The 21,474-nt window shown below is 37.5% G+C and overlaps 1 protein-coding gene across 1 annotated transcript in view; it reads right to left on the reverse strand.

The window, feature by feature from the left end:
* The window catches only part of PHEX (phosphate regulating endopeptidase X-linked), a 173,054-nt gene that overhangs the window by 54,156 nt on the left and 97,424 nt on the right, over nucleotides 1-21,474 (reverse strand). The window contains exon 13 of the mRNA XM_039852264.1: nucleotides 6,559-6,636. Coding sequence (XP_039708198.1) covers nucleotides 6,559-6,636 — 78 coding nt within the window. The remainder of the gene's footprint in view (nucleotides 1-6,558; nucleotides 6,637-21,474) is intronic.

Consider the following 21,474-nt stretch of genomic DNA (forward strand, 5'->3'; position numbering starts at 1 on the left):
CAGATATGAATGTATCTGTACACAACTTGATGATCACAGACTTGACAGTAGCCTATTTGTTGGCCAATGTCTGGCTCAGGTTTATCTCTTCTCTAACATATTGTGGGTACTCATTATGTCTGTAGAGTAACTTTTGTTAGTGATTCATCTTAATCTTTCCAGGGACCTGGCTGAAATATAAAGAAAGGAGTAAAATAACTAAAGGCACAGGGAGAAAGGCAGGAATGAAAGTAGCAATTTCTGGCATCCTTGGTGTTTTACTTGGCCAACAAGTAAAACAAGATATGACTTTAAATTGTCACTCAATCCTCTTACAGGAGTGGCTGATAAATGGTGGTATAGTCACACAATGAAAAACGATACAGCAATTTAAACAAATGGTCTGTATGCGTGAACACGAAATAACCTCAAAAGCAATGCTGAGTAAATAAGACAAGTTGTATGGATGAGAGAATTTTAAGTTTTAGAACATGTAAAACAAAACAATACTATGTGTTGTTTATGGACATGTATCTATGTAGCAAAAGCATAAAGAAATGCATGAAAATGATAAACACTGAATTCAAAGTAGTGGTTATATCTAAGGAAGAAGGTAGATAAAGACGAAGGACATTAGGTCAAAGACAATTACACAGAGAATTTCCAATGTATTTGTTTTATTCACTTAAAATGTGTTTGCATGTATAAAGTTATATGGCAATATGTTTAATATTGGTTAAAGGTAGAGGTGTTCAAAATATGATTTTAATACTTTTCCAATGTTTGAGATGCTTTCTCATAAAAAAAAATCTTACGACTGATTATATTTTAACACAGATGTTTATACTCAGCCTCAGAAATAGCGTAAGCTCCTTGGTTTAGGAAGCAACTTCGTCTAGCAATCCTAATGTATTCCTGGATTGTTTAGTTAAAAAAAAAAAAAAGTCTACTGTTCAATCCTTAGCCTTTTTCAGCTTTTGTTCCCAAGACAGCTCTGCCAGAACTTTCAGAATATGATTGTAACTGAAAATTCAGATATCTTCTTGGGTTCAGAACACTTTCCAGGAAATTCTCCCAAAGGAATTTCCTTCAAAAATATTAACTTTTTTTTTTTATCATATCAGTGGGGTCAGTTACTTTGAGAAGAGTTTGCTATTTATGAGATTTTCCTGTTCATCTGGAAAAAATAACTTGACATTCAAGTTGTTCTACAGATATCAAATGGAAAACTAAACAAAAATTTCCGAAGGAAGAAGAGTTCTACGTCTAAAACTACTTTAAATAAGTAAGATCCTACCGCAGCCACTGAAATAACCATGGGGAGGAAAACTCAGAGGTAAGTAATTACAATTTGCTAACAGCTTATTAATGTTTAGAAGAACAATTTAAACACTGTTTTATTAAACTGAGAATTTTTGCTATTTCTTAGCCTGGTTTAGTTGATCTATTCATTTATTTCATGGAAGTCACAGGTAATAGGGGACAAATGTTATCTTTTCCCGTGAGACAGGTTAAGTGTTTAAGGGTAGGGAGGGGCCAGCCACTGTATTCCCATGTGATAGGTGGAAACGGAGGTAGAGAGATTATGAAATTTATTAAAGCATTCAGTCAAAATCATTGGGCTCCTACTTCAGTGTTTTCATTGACCCTAATTTAAAAAAAAAAGTGATTCAACAGAAAGAGCACAAGGAAGGAGGAGGGGACAGTAAGGATTACAATGAAAGGAAAAGCAGTGATTAAATAAATCATGGTACAGTTTACTTAATATCATACAGCTATTAAAATAATGGCAATGACAGCTACAGAAGACAAGGACAAAACAATATGTTAACTACAAAGGTCAGTATACAAAATTATATATAAACATCAATTACAGCTATACAAAAAGACACAAAATAACACACTAAAAGTTTGTATTATTATGTTTGAATACCAATATTATGGGTGCTTTTTCATTCCTTTTCTCTAGTTCCCAAATTTTCCACCATGTGAAAATACTTTGATGATGTCAAATATTTCATTAAGCCCGAGTGAGAAAAAAAACTATGAAACTCAGCAACCACTGGGAAAGTCCTGCTTGTTCTATATATAGCAACAAGAATGAATGCACATGAATATTTTAAAACCACTTGTAATCTTCAAAAAAATGTTTAAACTCTGCAAAGGACAATAATTGGCTCAAAAACCTCTTGTCTTGTCAGTTACTGGTGAAAATCCAGGTCAAGTTGATAATGATTTTCAATCAATTCCATCTCCTGACTTTTCAATTGAATGACCTTTGGAGAACTAATTAGAGCTTTCCTGTCATTTCCTAGGAATAGCTGTCCAGATCATAAAATTTAGGGGAATCTGCATTTCTCTTCTTGGAAATCCTATCCTGAATGGCAAACACCAAATGCCACAGACTGAACGGAAGAACAAAGCTATACCCCCTGCCAAACGTAAGGAACACATAATAAGGACAGAACAAGGAAGCGTGCTCAGCTTCTCCATAGAATCAGTTAAGTACGTGCTGATAAATCATTACATAAGTCAAATAAGAAGTTAGATTCTAGGATATTTTTTGTTTATGCTAAATCCATTTAAAGATATTCACAGATATATCCAAATGCGTACATGAAAGATTTTATATTAGGCACCCAAACAATTTGCTGAATACTTGATGGATCCAGATTTTATATTTACGTTTTCTCTTATTTAAATAGCAAAGTAATATGCAAGATTGTTGTGTTTAGATGGCTTTGCCCATAAGTAGTACGTGTATGTGTGTGTGTGTACATACATACAGAAGTGATGTTCAAAATGTTTAACCACCTACGTATGTGGTACACTGTGGAAGGTGCAGTTCCCACAGCAGCCACATAAGAGTGACTCTGAAGTAGCAGTCGTTAGCACACTAGCCAGGAACCAGATGGAAATAGATGCCCTGTCACCACCACCAGAGGTAAAGGAAAGTCTTGGTCTGCTCCAGCTGCTGAAGCACTCTAGATGAAGGCCAGCGTGTGGGAGTCAGAGAGGGCTGGATGGAAGGCTGGCAGACAACTCCCTCCAGCGCCTATCCTTGGTTCTCTGAGGCCATGGTAGTCAGAGATCACTTGGGAGAGCAGAGGGCAAGGTTTATTTTGACTTTTTACCAAATAGTACAGAATTATTTCAATATTTTAATAACCTGTCTTTGTGGAGCATTCCACCTAAATATCACCGACAGTAATTCTCTATCATTTGAGGCATGCGTACATTGTCAAGCTACTGTTAATAATACTGTCATTGTTGTAGTGCTCATTGGCTGTAGAGCAGACCAAGACCCACTCCAGAGGATATTTTAATATCTATATATCTCTATATGCATATTTATATGTTTACATATGTGTGTATCACTCACCAGAACCATTGACCTTCTCTGAAAAGTTATCCATATCTAATTTTTGTGAGTAAATGGAGGTCAGCTGTGAATCTGACTTTAGTCTCTACTGCAATTCTCCACTGGCTTTTACAAGAATGAGTAAAATGCCTAAGGTGCCTATTATTTATCCGTCGTCTCTCAGAAACATGTCCACCCTTTTAGTCCTTTCTACAATGCAGGGGCAGGGAATCTGAAAACTCTGTTTCCCAGGCTCCACTGCCAGTTGGCTTCCTGCCAAGAGGAGGCATTAGGGGAAATGAGCAGGAGGCAGGAGGGGAAAGGATGCTGTGTTTGGTCTCCTTCATTCTCTCTCCCCTCTTTCTTCTTCTGACAATGACCCTGGAAGCTCTGAAGTGGCAGTTTCTCCTCTGCTCTCCTAAGTGATGATACTATCATCACCTCCTCCCTTTTGTGCCCCTAGACACAGGGGTGGGAGCTGCTTCCTGAAGTTATTAATCTCTGGTTTACCTCACCTTCCTGATTTCTGCCTTCCAACCTATTTCCTGTATTAAATCTCCTGGCTCTGAAATACCTAGTGTGGTTTTGGCTTTCCCAGCTGATACAGCAATCTTTACAAAATTGCTATCAACTCATTCTTGAGTCTATTTCCATCAAGGATCAGTGAAGGAACACTGCATAAGGCTAATCTGAAAATGGACTAAAGTCTACCTTTTGAGGCTAACTAGCAAGCTTTCCTACCTGCTACTGGGGGTTCACATAAAGGGCATTTTCTTTCTTCTTGCTCTTTTCAAAGACTACAGAAAGACTGTTGTTCAGAAACACTTTGCTGGGTATCTCAGTTTACCTTGTCATCTTCAGAGAGGAACACATTTTTTTTCTCTAATTCTTTACATTTGCTTCTTGGTGCTTTTCCATCTGCTCTTATCTCTGCATGGGCCCAACTTCAGTTTTCAACCTTTCTGCTTGACCTTCGTCTCATCCATTACCTAATCTCTGTCCTCTTTCCTTTTGTGTTAGTACGTGATGAATCATATCTTCACTTGTGTCAAATAAAGCAAGCTGTTTTTCATTTGTAAAAGCCTCTCATGCTCAGAGCTTAAATAACCAGAAATTTCTGGTAGGCACTACAGTAGTCCTTATCTACATGTTTCTACATGAACTGAAAACAGTCCTATTGTGTACCTGCAATACTTTAGTCCTTTTGCTATTAACCTCAGTGACATTACTACTATCACATCAAGCATCCTTTACCTAGTTTCAAGTTGGGTTTTATTCATTTTCTCTATCAGTTTCTGAACACAAATGTATTTTTATTTCATGTATTTGAATTTTTTTTCACCGTCTGTTTTTTAAACTGTTAGAAACTCTTGGGTGTAATTGTGTCTGCTCTGGCAATGAGTCATGAAAGCCATTTCTTCACAAAAGTGCTTAAAAATCTTGGTGTCTAATGGCTTCAGTTCAAGCCCTAGAGAAACGAGGAAACATACCCAACATTGCATCCTATTTGACATCTGGTTTCTTTTCACAAAAGGTACTGCATTCAGTCAGTCCTTAAATTCGGTATGAAATCCAGGTTCTCCTGCTAAGGTACCTTGCACCCTAGTGATGTTCTTCTTAGCACTAACAGTTCTCACACTGATCCACAAAGGAAGAGCTACTATTTACAGAGAGGCTGTTTATGTGCCAGACATTATGCTAGGTGCTTTTTCATTTTATATAATCTCATTCGATCATCCCAACAATACTAAGACTTGCTTATTATCTCCAGTATCCAGATAACCAAAGGGAAGCTAACTGATGTTATGCAACCTGCACAAAACCAAACAACTAGTAAGTGGAAGAGGCAGAATCACTCCAAAGCCTGTGCTGTCAACCACTTGACAATACGACCTCCCCTCTTCTCTTCTCCCTTCCAACCAGCTCTGGGAAAGCAGCTCCCACCAATTCTTCAAACCCACTCCTTTGTCCCTCCAGCACAGCTGCCTGACAAGGACCCTGCAAAACCCCTTCTCAGAATGCAGGCAGAGCTTCCTGGGCCCAGATTTCAGTCCTGGCTCTGACACTCTGTGGGGCGCTGAAGAAATCACTTAACTTCACTGAGTCTCTATGCCTTCTTCTGTAAAATGGGCCTAAATGCCATCTACTTCACAAAATCACTGTGGGACGTAAAAGATAACGTACATGAATGTGTCAAGTGCATCAGTACTTTTAATTATCATGACAATAGTGAAACTTTTCAGCATCAAAACAATGTATAAGATGGGCTGTGTGAGCTTTGAGATACTGTGAAGCTTAATTATTTTATTCCACAGCAACTGGATCAATACTTTGGAAGGCCATGTCTTGGTGCCAAATGGAGAAACTTTCTACTTAAAGCTTTCTTTCACTTTTGAATAACCTTACAAAATTCTGATACCCATCTACAAAGCCAGGATTGCTTTCAGATATGCGACGTGTCAAACCACAATTTCAGGAAAGAGATATAACTTAAAACCATAGTTATTTAAAGAATTCCAAAAAACTACTTTTCCAACAAAATCTAGTGAATGGTAAAAACAGGGGTTTTGTGAGGAATCAAAGTTCTTTACCAGAACTATTTGTAGGAAATAAAATAACAGTGGGTGTGATTAGAAAGGCCTGTAATGAATATATCTACTGGAAAATATATGTCCCAAAATACTGAAATAAAAAAGAATTATTACTATTCCTTCATCAGTAACTTACTGCAAATATACAGTCCAACTCACAATAAATTATAGTCATATGTATATGCACTTAATTTGCAAAAACACTCATAAAGTTTAATGAAGTTAACTCCCAGTAGGCAGATTTATTACTAGTCATTTAATATGAATGAAACACATAAAGATTGCTTAACAAACATTAGGCATCCGCCACTAGAACACGTCCACTAATTGTAAAATACTTGAATTGCTCAGTTCTTTTCTTTATGATCGAATTAGGCCGAGTCCAAGTCCATTTACTTTAAGGTACCTACTCAGTTATACATTTTTTCTGCCACTTCCTTTATTTTGAATCTGCTCTAAATCTTATGATAAGCTTGGCATATTGAGGCTAATATCTAGCCAAGAAATGAATCAAAAGTTGGTGCTTTCTGGCACCACCAGGTTTAATTGCTTGGACTTGGGTTAGTTGAAAGGCATGAGGCCAGTAAAACTTGCCAGAAAAAAAAATACAGTAAATTTAGCACTTACTGCCTTGAGGTCTTCATTAACATGAGTATCATTCATTATAAACTCAGGATAGCCAACTTTTGCCAAAACAGCTCTTGCCTATAAAAAGGAAAAAGAAAATGATGTCAGAGTTTCAGCATTTAAATCATTAATAATCACAGGATATAAGAATGCAACCTTCATCTGAAAACTCCATTTACTGAATATCTATCTACTCTATGCAATCCACTGTGAAGGGCAAAAAAAATTTTAGTTCCCTCCACTCAAATACTAAAAACATAGTGAATGTAGCAAAGAACTATATAGTATAATATAAATAAAATACAAGTTTTAGTAGAAATAAATGATATTGTTATCAAAGTCCAAAGCAGAGACTATTAACTCATGGGTGAATGCTTAATGGCGGTTGGGGGCAAACTGAGTCTTCGAGAATGGTTAGGATTTCAAAACGCTGGGCTGAGCAGAAGGACACTCCAGGAAAAGAAACAGAAGGGGCAAAGACAGGGAAATGGAAACAAAGGGCATCTTGGAGAGATGGAGTAGCTGATGTAATTGTACTAGAAAGCACGAGTGGTGGGGAACAGAAAAAAGTGCAGAAAAAATGGCTTGGGCCAGATCACAGGGTTTCCCAAATACCATGCTAAAGAGTCTAGATTTAATTTTACAATTAGAGAGAAGTAAATACATTTAGCAGGAGTAAAATTAGATGAGTCACCCTTCAGCAACATTATCTGTACAACATGAATGATGGCCAGGATGCCAGAAAGATTGGAGACAAGGGGTCCAGACTAAGAGGCATCATAACCATCCTTTTGATAGTCATACTAACCATTCTCTGTGTTTTGAAGCATATAGGGAACAGATAAAGGAAAAATCAACTTTGGTGCATACAAGGAGCCTCCAGAGCAGGGACAGGCCAACTACCGGCCCTAGGCCATATCTAGTACCTTCTTTCCCCTCATTATCTATTTTTATGAAGTTTTATTGGAATACTGTTGTGCCCACTCATTTACCTGTAATATATATGGCTGCTTTTGCACTACAACAGTGCTGTTGACTAGCTGGGACAGAAACCCTGTGGCCCACAAAGCATCAAATACTTACTATCTGGTCCTTTATAGAAAAGGTTTCCCAACCTTTGCTCTAGGGAAACTTTACAGTTCCACGCAAAAATTTGTCTCTCTCTTCTTCCCAGATTCTGAGTTTCACAGAAACAAAAGAGCGGCTTGCTCAAAGAGTAAGTACATTGGTGGGGTTCTGCCCAGATCCCCTAGGATCACTTTTATCACTTCTATTCATCCCTCCCAAGCTTCTATGTCCTTTTTATTTTCTAATGGCCAGCACCTGAGACTCTTTGAAGACCTCTAGGAGTTTATCTGCCTTTGGCCCCCACTTCCATCCCAGCAGCCCTCAGCTAATGACTGACTATAGCAGGAGTATGAAAGCCCAGCTCCTATGCTACAATTAAGAGCAAACCATGAGGTATAATTTGCACTCCAGAGTTCCCCGCACGATCAGGCTGTCTGAGACACCCTGAAATTGCATCCTTGCCTATCTCTCACCCTTCCCTGTCTGGCTTCCTCCATTCCCTTGCTGGTTGCTCTCGGGAGCACTTGCTGAATAAATCATAAATCACTTGCACACGAACCCTAATCTTCAGCTTTGCCTCCAGAAGACCCAACATAAGACACCAGGCAACCCAAACACATTGGTTTTATTCCAGCAAAGCAAAACCAATGACCTTTGCACACTGCTCTTGGTAACGAGTTTTTTTTTTCCTTTAGTTCCTTTCGATTTTCCTCGCTCAAGAAATAAATAGAATAAGATAGTACATTTTCCTTATCTTCTTTGAGATAATTCAAATATTAACTATCAGCAGAAACCTGAAACTCAAGACTCAGAGAGGATTTTACAAGTGCCGTAGGACACAGTCATAATGAGTTTTGCTGTTCCAGTGACTCAAATATAGCATAAATCAAATTCAGCCTTCAAAACCCCTTGAGTTACACTGAAAGCCTGATGTGACCCAGATACCAGATAACTAGAAGTTACAACTCTCCCCTCAACACCAAACAATACGTCATATGTCTACAGGTTACCTTGTTCCAAGGTTGTTTTATTATTTTCTTCACTGTATTTAATACCTCACTGTATTTTATCAGCTCACCACAAGTCACATGCATGACTACAGCAAATAAAGAGCTTCAGATAGTTCCTCCAAAAATAAAGAACTATATAAGTTGAGTCATCCACAATTGTTTTCTGAACACTGGTCTTTCTGAAGCATGCTGGTGAATTATGCATTATTTTTTCAAACCTCAAGCTCTGGGACCCCCACTGCACTATGGAGCTTCACAGAATATATTACCTTCTGCACTGTATATGCAGGTCATTGAATCCTTTTTAATTATTTAGTTAGAAACGCCATGACTTGAAACGGGCCAGAACAGCAATACAAAGAATCTCTATCCACCTCCCAAGGACACATAGATAAAGGTGATAATACCGGTAGCAACATTGCCAATATCTTAATAGAAGGCTCTTCTTCCCAAAATGTGCTGTGTACATATGCCTTTAGTCAAACTCAAATGCTCCTTCTGCCAGTTAGTTGTCAATTCCATATCATCCCACCCAACCCCATTCTCCATTCTTCCCTGAGAAGCTTCAGAACTACATCTCCCAAAATCCCATGAAGCATGGCTTCAGGTTAGACTCTGCCAAAGAGAAGCACTCATGGGAGATTCGAAAGGTAGAAGAGAAGGAGATGCTATTTATTCATTTGCTGTTGGTAGCCATGGGCAGACACAGGGCATCTGTAGTCAGCAGATACAGCCTTTGCCAGCAGCTTCCAGGCATTCTCCTAAGAAGGCCCCTTTTGTGAGAGGGCAGCAGAGATCATTGGCAGACTCTGCCCTTCATTCCTCAGCCCTCCCAATGGTTACATAAGCCTCCAATTCCCCATATTGCGTATCTTCCTGATTGATGTACTTAAAAGTTCATCCTTTTTCCTGAATAAACTCTAACTGATATAACCTTTCATAGAAATAGTAATCACATCACTTTCTAACTTTTTCAGAATGGGAGGAATGAAGCACCAACAGTTTGATGGCAGCTTGTTGAAGGGTAAAGTATTAGTGAGGCAGCCTGAAATCAACTACCCCATGGGCTACATGGGCAAGAAGGAAAGGCAAGTCCTACTGCAAATACTGAGAGAATGGTGGTATAAATACACAAGAGACTGCATATTATGTCCAGCAAAAACAAAAACAAACAAACAAAAAACACATATCCTACACTCCTTGCGGCTCATCAAAAACTCTAGAGTTTTCCTTAAACAAACCTGTGGAAAGGGGCTGCACATGACGACCACCTATTGTCTACCCAATATCCATTCTACTTTCATTCTCCTACTATCAGACCCCAATTCTGCTCAGGGTGACAAAAAATAGCTGCATCCTCTAGCTTCTTTTGTACCTAGAGTTCACTGTGGGATAAGATTCTGGCCAATGACATATAACGAAGTCCTAGTTCCACTTCCAAAAATTCAATTTAAAAGAGGAGAGACTTGCCTGGCACATACCTTCTGCCTTTAGACCAGAGTTTCTCAACCTTAGCACCATTGACATTTTGGGCCAGATAATTCTGTTGTGGGAGCTGTCCTGAAGGATATTTAGCAGTATCTCTGGCTTCTATACACTAGATGGCCAATAGTAACAAACCCCCCACACCAAGTTGTGACAATCAAAAATGTCTCCAGATATTGCCAAATGTCCCTTAGGGACAAAATCACACCTGAGTGAGAACCACTGCTTTAGCCTTTCCTCTTATTCTTTCTTGTAATGCTGATGCAATGCCAGGGGTAGAACAGCCATCTTGTAACCACAAGGCAACAAACTTGAGGAAGAAATCAAACAACTAAAGATGTCTGAATGAAGAGCTGATGGCATCTGGATCCCACTGGATCAGGCCTGAACTGCCTCCTTCTCCCATCTATAACATGAGGAAAATAAACCCCTTATCTGTTTGAGGTACTATTATGTCATGTTTTCCATTAGCTGTAGCTGAATATAATCCTAACACACTCTCCTTTTCACCAAATATAGTTTGAAGAAAAAAATAGTACCTACTTCACAGGGTTGTCTGCAAGGATTCAGGGCAAGTTTTTACCTTAGTCCAGAGTACATGATGAATAAATGTTGATTGTATACCACACTGAGGAAGTAGAAACATGACTTCTTCAATGATTTAAAGTAACTGTTTTGTGCCTGTTTGGAGAGTCTTTCAGGGAAGCTCAGGTCAGATCAAGACCTTAATCAAATACCTGAACTCCTCTGTGGAATAGTATCACTCTCTTTGGTCACAGGAAGTTTCAAGGGGTCACACAAAATGGTGAGAAAGAAAGGCTGTTGAAGCAACCTTGTGATCAATGGGGAGAAGAGATGTGCCCACGAGATTCTTGGAACATGGTAGAAGATTTTTGGAGCAAAGCCAGACTCTAAGCATGAGCCAGGAGAACCTAAGCCAGTCACACTCCCAAAAAAGCCTTAGGACTCTCTTGAGGGCCACTGTTTGCACACTGCAGAAAATGGACAAAAGAAACACTATCAAAGCTAATTATAGAAAAGAACAAAAAAAAAAAAGGTTGCCTTTAGTATTTGACATTTTGATTTCGGCCTTCATCTCCTTGCTTTTTCCTGCATCTGTACCTCCCCAGTAGGCCTTGGGTGTTCACACACTGTGCTCCAAAGTCATCTCCCCCTTCCCGCCCCACCCATTAAAACTGTCATTCATGCAAAGCAGCTTATCCATTTGCTGTCACTGGGGCCTCAAACTAATTTAAAATAAAATGTGAATGACTAATAGCAATCTAATGTATTACCCCTAAAGAAATATCTGCATTTAAAAGAGTAGTTCATCAACCGAAGGAACAAATCCAATTATAAGAGAGGTTTCTGTAGCTGAGAGATCATTCTTTCTGATACTACTCAAATTAAGCCAAAGGCCTATTACATATAATCAACCATTGTGTTCCCTACATAAAACACAGTGACAGGTGCATAGCAAGTAATCAGTGCTCAATAAATAATGACTCGTATAATGATTTAGTGGATAAACTCACTCTGATCAATGTCAACAACTGTACCAGAAAATATGAAAGGTTATAGGCTAACATATGACCAAGAACATCATTCAATGCTGCTTACATGACAGCACATTTCCATATTAACTGATCTTACCATAGGAGAAAAAAATGGAAGGAAAATGAGAGACTTTATGAGAACCTAGGGAACTTTCTTTAAAATGGAGCAATGTTTAAAATCTACTGAAACTGAGTCTTTTTTTATTAAAAATTATTGGGGTGACATTGATCAACAAAATCCAATAAGTTTCAAGTGTACAATTCAACAGAAAGTCATATGAATATTGCTTTGTGTGTTCAATATCCATAGTTAGATTTCTTTCTGGCACCATATATTTAACCTTTTTTACCCCATCTACATCCCCCAACCCCGCCGCTTCCCTCTGGTAACCACTAGCCTACTGTCCATGTCCATGAGTCTCTGTTTGTTTGTCATATTGTTTGTTGCTTTTAGATTTATATCCCATATATGAGTGATATGTAGTTCTCAGCATTTTTCTGTCTGGCTTATTTCGCTTAGCATGAGTATCTCAAGGTCCATCCATTTGTCACAAATGGCAGTATTTCATTTCTTCTTATGGCTGAGTAATATTCCATTGTATATATGTACCACAGCTTCTTTATCCAGTCATCTATCGTAGGACACTTCGGTTGTTTCCACATCCCAGCCACTGTGAATAATGCTGCTATGAACATCGGGGTGCATTTTTGCAGATAAATGTTTTCAGGTTTTTCGGGTTAAATACCCAGAAGAGGGATTGTTGGATCATATGGTAATTCAATTCTTAGTTTTTAAGGAACCTCCATAGTGTTTTCCATAGTGACTGTAACAATTTGCTGTCCCACCAGCAGGGTATGAAGGTTCTTTTTTCTCCACATCCTCTCCGACACTTATTACTTGTCCCACTGATGATAGCCATTCTAACAGGTGTGAGGTGGTATTTCATTGTGGGTTCTTTTTTTAGTCTTTTTTTTTTTTTGGTGGTTTATTTCTTTATTTATTTTTTAATTAATTTATTTATTTTTTATGGTCACATTGGTTAATAAGATCCGGTAAGTTTCAGCTGTACATTTTAACAGTAAGGCATATATATATTTACACTGAGTGTTCACCTCCCATAGTTAGATTTCTTTCTGTGACAACATATTTGACCCCCTTTATCCCATCTACTTCCCCCCTCCCTCCTTCCCTCTGGTAACCACTAGTCTATTATCCATGTCCATGAGTCTCTGTCTTGTATATTTGTTGCTTTTAGGTTTATATTCCATATATAAGTGATATCATGTGATTTTCAACTTTTTCTGTCTGGCTTATTTCGCTTAGCATGATTATCTTGAGATCCATCTATGTTGTCACAAATGACAGTATTTCATCTCTTATTATAGCTGAGTAATATTCCATTGTGTATATGTACCACAGCTTCTTTAGCCAATCATCTTTCGTAGGACACTTCGGTTGCTTCCATGTCCTGGCCACCATGAATAATGCTACTATGAACATCAGTATGCAAATATGTTTTCATTATGGTATTGATCTGCATTCCCCTAATAGCTAGTGAAATCGAGCATCTTTTCATATGTCTGTCGGCCATTTGTATGTCTTCTTAAGAGAAGTGTCTGTTTAGGTCCTCTGCCCATTTTTTAATTGGATTGTTTTGTTATTGTTATTGTTGTTGTTGTTATTGAGTTGTATGAATTCTTTCTATATTTTGGATATTAGGCCCTTATGGGAGGTGTTGTTTGCAAATATATTCTCCCATTCAGATGGTTGCCTCTTTGCCTTGTTGACGGTTTCTTTTGCTGTGCAGAACCTTTTTAGTTTGATATAGTTCCATTCATTTATTTTTCCTTTTACTTCCCTTGCCTTTGAGGTCAAATTCATAAATTTCTATGTCCAAAGTCTATGAATTTAGTACCTATGTTTTCTTCTATGCATTTTATTGGTTTGGGTCTTATATTCAGGTCCTAGATCCATTTGGAGTTAATTTTGCTGTCTGGTGATAAACAATAGTCGAGTTTCATTCTTTTGTAGGTGGCCTCCCAGTTTTCCCAGCACCAGTTATTGAGGAGACTTTCCTTTCTCCACTGTGTGCTTCTGGCTCCTTTGTCAAAAATTATTTGCCCATATAAACGGGGATTTACTTCTGGGCTCTTGATTCTGTTCCACTGGTCCATGTGTCTGTTTCTCTGCCAATACCATGCCGTTTTGATTACTGTCACATTGTAGTATAATTTGAAGCTAGGCAGAGTGATACCTGCAGCCTTATTCTTTTTTCCCATGGAACTGAGTCTTGATGACAAAACTATATTTTTTAGTATAAGCTATTTCAATCAATCAACAAATACTGAGAATGTACTCTAGGCTCAAGACTCTCCTCGGTATTAAAGAAACATAAAAATATATATATGACCCATAGCCTCACTGTATTTGTATAAAGAAACTGAGGAAAAACATTCTATGACAACTTGCCGTTGTTGTGACTACAAAGTATCAGCAGTACCTTAATTTTCTGAACCTCTCTGGTCCTCAGTTTCCTCATCTGTAAAATGTAGATAAGTTTACTTATAATACCAATGCAGCAAAATAGAGAGGTGAAAGAAATATTTGGATAATAAAGGGATTGGGAAAGGAGAAGTTGGATTACCTAGATCAGGGGTGAGGAAACTTTTTTTATAAAGGGCCAGATAGTAAATAATCTTGGTTTTGTAGGCCTTATGGTCTCTATCGCAACTGCTCTGCTATTGTACCTGGGAAAGTAGCTGTAGATGACATGAAAATGAGTGAATGAGTGGCTGTGGCTGTGTTCCAATAAAACTTTATTTATCAACACTAAAATTTAAAACTCATACAACTTTTATGTATGACATATTTCTTTTGATTGATTTAAACCACTTAAAAATGTAAAGTCCATTCTTATCTTATGGGACATACAAAAACAGGCAGCATGGTGACGGTGGCCTGAAAGCCATACTTTGTTGGGCTGACAAAGATAATTTAATGAGGGCAAATTGTTCATGGAGTTGCCTCAATTGGTAGCACAGGGCCTAGTATACAGTAGGTACTCAACAATGCCTACCAAACTGAAGCATGATGAATGGTGTGGAGTGTGTGTGTGTACACTCACATGCACGTGAATATACATGTGTGGCTTAGCTAGTTTTTGTTTTTGTTTTGTCTGCTATTATCAACATGTACATGTAACAAATCTTAATTGCTTGAGAGTGTATTGCTTGCCCTAAAGTCTTAAGGCTAGAGGTTTAAAAATCACAATTAATTTCTGTGGAGACAACAGAGTTCATAAAGTGAAGATTATTACTTTGATAAAGAGAATAATATCAAAAATGAACTCAGAAAAACAAAGAACATTGAAAATTTAAAACAGAACATGATTTAAACTCTCAAGTCACCCCTCCCTCCCAGAATTTTCCAAAAGGTACAGTGCGACTTGATAGTGCTGGGGAAAGAACAGAACCAAATATAATCCTGCTTTATTTAGCTGTGAGCTCTAAAACAGCATATAATTTTTATACAGATGACCAAACTGATTTAAAGACTGGTTAGATTGACTGCTTTACTCCTGAATTTTCAAAGCCACTTAGTATTAAGCTGATTGGCAAAAGCAAGACAGAAAGCTCATTTGTTTTAATCCCCACTGACTTGGCTATTTAGGAGAGTCAGGTAAATTCTCAAATGTCTTGCATGTATTACATCAAAGGGATTGCTTTAATCACTTAATTAAACAGCTTTGTATTTCCTCTACATAGTTAAGTCTCAGCATATTTTTTCTTTTTTATTAATTTCATCAACATAAGAAAAAAAATGGAACAACGGATGATCAACTGCCCTTTAAAAAACAATTTATAGTACAACTTTCTTAAGCTTGCAATGGCTTCGAAAGCTTCGGTCAGGCTTGACCACACCAAGGCCTCATTTCCCCTGATGAGTTCTGTAATAACTAGTAAACATCAATCAAAATTGTGAGCTTTAAGCAACTGGAAGTTTAGGAGACTGCACATAAATTACACTATCTTTCAAAACAATGGCAGTTTCCATAATGCCAAACAAATGATTGGCTGAAGATATTATCCTAGGCAGAGCTAATGGTACTGATGAAAATTAGCCTGGGGAACAGGCTTTAATATCCTTTGGGGCTATCTGGATCCTGCAAATAATAACAATGCAGTTATCTAACAAATCAAATTTTATCTTCCTGATAAGAATGGCACTGATTTATTATGAGTCTTCAAAAACTTTAATTCTGAAAATTGCTTTTGGGTGTGGTTCACATAGCACTATGCTATGGTGGAGATTAGATAAGCATCCCCATGAATCCTAGGGCTTTACAAGTGCAAGTCACAGTTCTGATTTTACAAAAGAAGATAGGAATGCTCAGATTTCAGGTCTCCCATCCTTAACCCTGCTTGAGTAACATCCCAGGACAGCAGACAATCCCCATTTTTCTCTGATATAAATGACATACTAGGAAGGCATGTTTCAAATTATAAACCAGCTCCATCCATCCATCCATCCTTTCTCTTGAAAACACCAATTCCACGAATCCTGGAGGTGGGCAGTTTTTCCAGTTTGAAAAAGGAAACTACTCACACTCGGGTTAATCATAATTGAGCCATAACGGCACTAAACATTTCCCTGGTGTTTTTGTGATGGTCCCCTCACTTAGGTGAGCACCACATCCAAGAGTTAAAGAAAGACACCAACATTTGGGTTTTCTTAGTAAACAGATGGAGGAGGGAGTAGCAATAGAGTTAAGAACCCAAAACCATCCTATGAATAATCCATAAAACAACACATCCCCATGAGGCAAGAGCAATATTATCTTAAAAAAAGAGACAATTCTCATGTATTTCCTTTAAAACTGAATAGGAAAACGGCCAGGTCGTATTTTTTAATTTCATTTTCTTATTAGTTTCAAGTATACAGTACATTGGTTAGACATTTATATAGTTTATGAAATGATCCCCCTGATTGCTCTCTTCTCTGGCTCTACACCTAGCCATTACATTACTACTGACTGCATTCCCTATGCTGTGCTCCCCATCCCCTTGACCATCAACTACTAATTCGTACTTCTTTAATTCTTCACCCCTTTCTTCCAGTATCCATACTCCCTTCTCCCCTGGCCATCACCAGATTGTCCTCTATATTTGTGAGTCTGTTTTTGATTAGTTTTTTCTTTTTGTTCCTTAGATTCTACATATCGGTGAAACTATATGGCATTTATATTTCTCTGTCTAACTTACTTCACTCAGCATAATAACCTCTAGGTCCATACATGTCATTGCAAATAGTAGGCTGAGCCTACTATTTTTTTATGGCTGAGCAACATTCCATTGTATATATGAACGATAATTTCTTTATCCAATCATCTGTGTTGATGAGCATTTAGGTTGCTTCCATATCAGATCATAGAAATTTTTTGAAAATCAATGTCTTTTTTTACTTTCATTTATATGCAGTAAATTGCTCACAAAGTTTTTGCAAATAGAACTTGCCAGACCTGCTCAAATGAGTATCCTAAGCCTCAATTAGCTAAACCCATTTGTCGAGACATAGCTTAGATAAAAGCCCAAGAGCCAGAATAATCCTATATTATAGTTAGGCTTTTATATGGACCAAAGGAAATAATATGTTTCTCTGTCCTACACAGAGGGCTCTACTATTGGAGCTCTACCATCAGGGCTCAGTAAACTATTTTTGTAAATAAAGTTTTATTGGAACATAGTGAAGGGGTCCCAAAATATGCCACTGTGGCATAAGCATTATTTTGACCTGAAAGCATTTGAGAATCAACAAATGCAGGAAGAGGCTTTCTCTGTACTCTCTTTATCTGCCTGAAAGCAGAGCCTTCCAAAAGAATTCCACAGTCATGAGTCCCACTTACGGGAGGTTTCTCGCACTAGGAGGAAACGAAAGAATGACTCCTATCATCAGAGAAGTTGGTGCCAGAATGAGAAATTGTATAAACAGACCTTACAGAAACAAACTTTACCTTCTGTTAGTTTCCCCCATATATCTCTCAGTCATTTCCACCATTTATTGTCCCTTGAAATCCTAACTCTCCCCCTTAAGATGGTATATAAGGCCCAGATTCTCACTGCTTCTTTGAGCTACATTTTCTGAGCTCCTTCCTTCTCAAGGGAATAAACTTTGTCTTTTCTCTTGCTAATCTGTCTTTTGTCAGTTTAATTCACAGGCCCCCAAACACTGAACCTAAAATAGTGGAGGAAAAGTTCCTCCTCTCCAACAATAGCCATGATCATTTATGTATTATCTATGTATTATCTATGGCCACTTTCATGCTACAGCCACAGAGCTGAGTGGGTGCAATAGAGACCATAGGGCCTGCAAAGCCTAAAATATTTACTATTTGATTCTTTGCAGAAAAAGCTTGCCAACACCTTTTCCACATAAGGTTTCCAAATTTTTCGAAACTAATAATAAAAATAGCAAGGAAAAACTAAGGAACAAAGGTTAATTATTTTTTGAGGTATAATTGACATATAACATTATATTAGTTTCAGGTATGCAGCATAATGATTCAAAATTTGTATATGCTGCTAAATCATCATCACAATGTCTCGCTACCATCTGTCACCATACAAAATTACAAATTTCTTGTGATAAGAAAGTTTAAGATTTACTCTCTTAGCAACTTTTAAATATGCAATATAATATTTTTGGCTAATAGTCACCATGTTGTATGTTACATTACGACCCCATGACTTATTTATTTAATAAATAGAAGTTTGTACCTCTTGATCCCCTTTACTTATTTTGTCCACCTCCCAACCCCCATCCCATCTGGCAACCAACAATCTGTTCTCTGTAACTATGAGTTTTGCTTGTTCATTTGTTTAGTTTTTCTGATTCCACATATAAATGAAATCGTATGGTATTAGTCTTTGTCTGATTTATTTCACTTAGCATAATACCCTCAACATCCATTCATGTTGTCACAAATGGCAAGAGTTCATTCTTTTTTATGGCTGAGTAGTATTCCATTGTGTGTGTGCATGCACACACACGCACATACACATCTTCTTTATCCATTCATCCATAGATGGACACTTAAGTTGCTTCCATGTCTTGGCTATAGTAAAATATGCTGCAGTGAACATGGGGATGCAGATATCTTTTCAAATTAGTGTTTTCATTTTCTTGAGATAAATACCCCAAAGCAGAATTGCTGAATCATATGGTAGTTCTATTTTTAATTTTTTGAGGAACCTCCATACTGTTTTCCATAGTAGTTGCTCCATTTACATTCCCACCAACAGTGCACAAGGGTTACCTTTCCTCCACATCCTCGCAACTCATTACTTCCTGTCTTTTTGATAACAGTCATTGTAAAAGGTATGAGGTGATATCTCATTGTGGTTTTGATTTGCATTTCTCTGATGATTAGTGATGTTGAGCATCTTTTCGTGTACCTATTGGCCACCTGTATATCTTCTTTGGAAAAATATTAATTCAGATCTTCTGCCCCCTTTTTAATTAAATTATTTGTTTTTTTTGCTATGGAATCATATGAATTCTTTATATATTTTGAATATTAACTCCTAAAAGGTTAATCTTTTGAACAGCTTCATCAAGACATAAACATGTAATTAAACTTGTAATAATGCTTCAAGTTTTGTTAATCAGAAATGGGAATTAATATCATGAAAAAAATCAATGCATTTTTTGGGGTAAAAGAAAAAATGCATACAAATTTTAAAAAATCATTTTCAAATGTCAAAATTCAAAGGGCTTAGAAATGTATATGCAACCTCTGGTACCTAACACCTAACATTTCTCAGATAAATTTAATCAGCTACTCAATCCTTCTCCAATTGTTAAATTACTCATTTAAACAGGAGGCAAGCTGGAGATTAACTTAAATAAACATACCCATTCTCTCATCAACAGCTCAATTGAGTGAGAATTTTCATCATTCTTTCCTTCAAAAATTTACCTCTAACAGAGTTCTTTACTAGACTAAAAAACTTTTGAACTACCTTCCACGTATCTTGCAGGGAGAGATCAAATGAGATAACTTTGCTGAATTATTAAATCGGACAAATGTGAGCTGTCATATAGTTTTTCTAACAAAGGGGGATGCTGTCGGGCCAATGCCCATACACATTGCTTGTTCCTTTGACATTGGAGTTCTCTAGATCAAGGCATTTCAAAGCTTTGTCCTTGGACTGGCAGCATCAACATCACTTGGCAGCTTGTTAAAAATGCAAACTCGTGGATACACCTCAGACCTACTGAGATAGAATGTCTCTGCAACTCTGGAATCTGCATTATAAGAAACTTTACCATAAAGCAGGGTTTCTCAACCTCGGCACTACTGACATTTGGGCCGAATTGTTCTTATTTGTGGGGCTCTGTCCTGTGCATTGTGGGATGTTTAGCAGCATCCCTGACCTCCATTCACTAAATGCCAGTAACTTTCCTGCTCCTTTTCTGGTCATGAACAAAAATGTCTCCAGACCTTTCCAAATGTCCTTTGGGGGTGGGGGTACAAATATCATGTCAGGTTAAGAACCATTGCTATAGGAGATTCACATGCATGTTCAAATTTGATACACACTTTGCTCCAGATTGTGGTACTTACCAAGGCTTCAGGACCCACTTCTGGGAACCCCTGACATTGTATTTATCCAATAATAAGAAAGGACTCATCCACTCCTTCGATATTCCTTATGTATTTCACCAATTGTGCCACTTTACGGAGAAAACACCATGATCTTCTCTCCCACCAGTTTCTGAATGTGCCTCAGACATTTGTAGTTCAACCTAATTTCTGGTCAATGCCACTAACTCCCAGGATAATAGGGGCAAAAAATTAATCAACAATTGGAAAATGCTTTGCAACTAGAAGTCACAATACGAATATACCCCAAGATCTCAGTGATGTTTACATTAAAAGTTCTAATAACTTTTCTCTCAGTAATTTGGCAAAATTCATTTTTAAGCTCTTTGAGGCATCTAAAAAGCCACGTTAATACAATTACAGTTCACTGAAAAACTAGCATGCAATCCAGTTTGAAAGCTAAAATCAGTCATAGCAGGGTAATATTCCATTTAATTATAAAGATTAATTCAACCTTCATTTATTTGTGCATGTATTTGGTCTTTTCATTTTTCACAGAACACCCGAGATTCAAATACCATCTGGTAGAATTGCTGCACAAGTGTCAGTAGCATCTATTAGAGTTGCAGATTTCATTTCAAAGTAGAATTGATAAAAGGATAAGGGGGGGGAGGGAAAAGAGGGAGGTGAAGGCAATAGAGATTCAATTTAAAAATGAGGTTTTCCACCAATTTGATGGGCCTGCATCCCTCGCTCTCCTTTGTTCCCTGCCATGCCACCTGCACAAGCACTATCAAACAAGTCCTGCCATTCTGATTTACTACATTTTCTGAAACAGCCAGAGATTCAAACACTGTGTAACAGTGTGGACTCTAATTATGAGTTACCTCTACCATGTTTTTTAAAATGTATTTACAACTTCCTTAAAACTTGATCTTAGTCATATGGTGATTAAGACTGATCGCTTTCTTCATCATAACATCAGTTCAATATTCAATCTTTAATTGACTAACTACTAATTGCCAAGCAAGGACTGCACTGGAAAACATCCTTTACATTTTTTTTTAAGTTATAACATACATAAAGTACACAAACAATCAGTATACGGATCAAAGATTTTTTAAACACACACACACACATCTGTGTTAGTGGCGCTGAGATAAGATTTAAAACATTTATAGCACCCAGAAGGCT

The sequence above is a fragment of the Pteropus medius genome, unplaced genomic scaffold (genome assembly GCF_902729225.1).
Source record: "Pteropus medius unplaced genomic scaffold, Ma_sr-lr_union100, whole genome shotgun sequence".
Classification (NCBI taxonomy): domain Eukaryota; kingdom Metazoa; phylum Chordata; class Mammalia; order Chiroptera; family Pteropodidae; genus Pteropus; species Pteropus medius.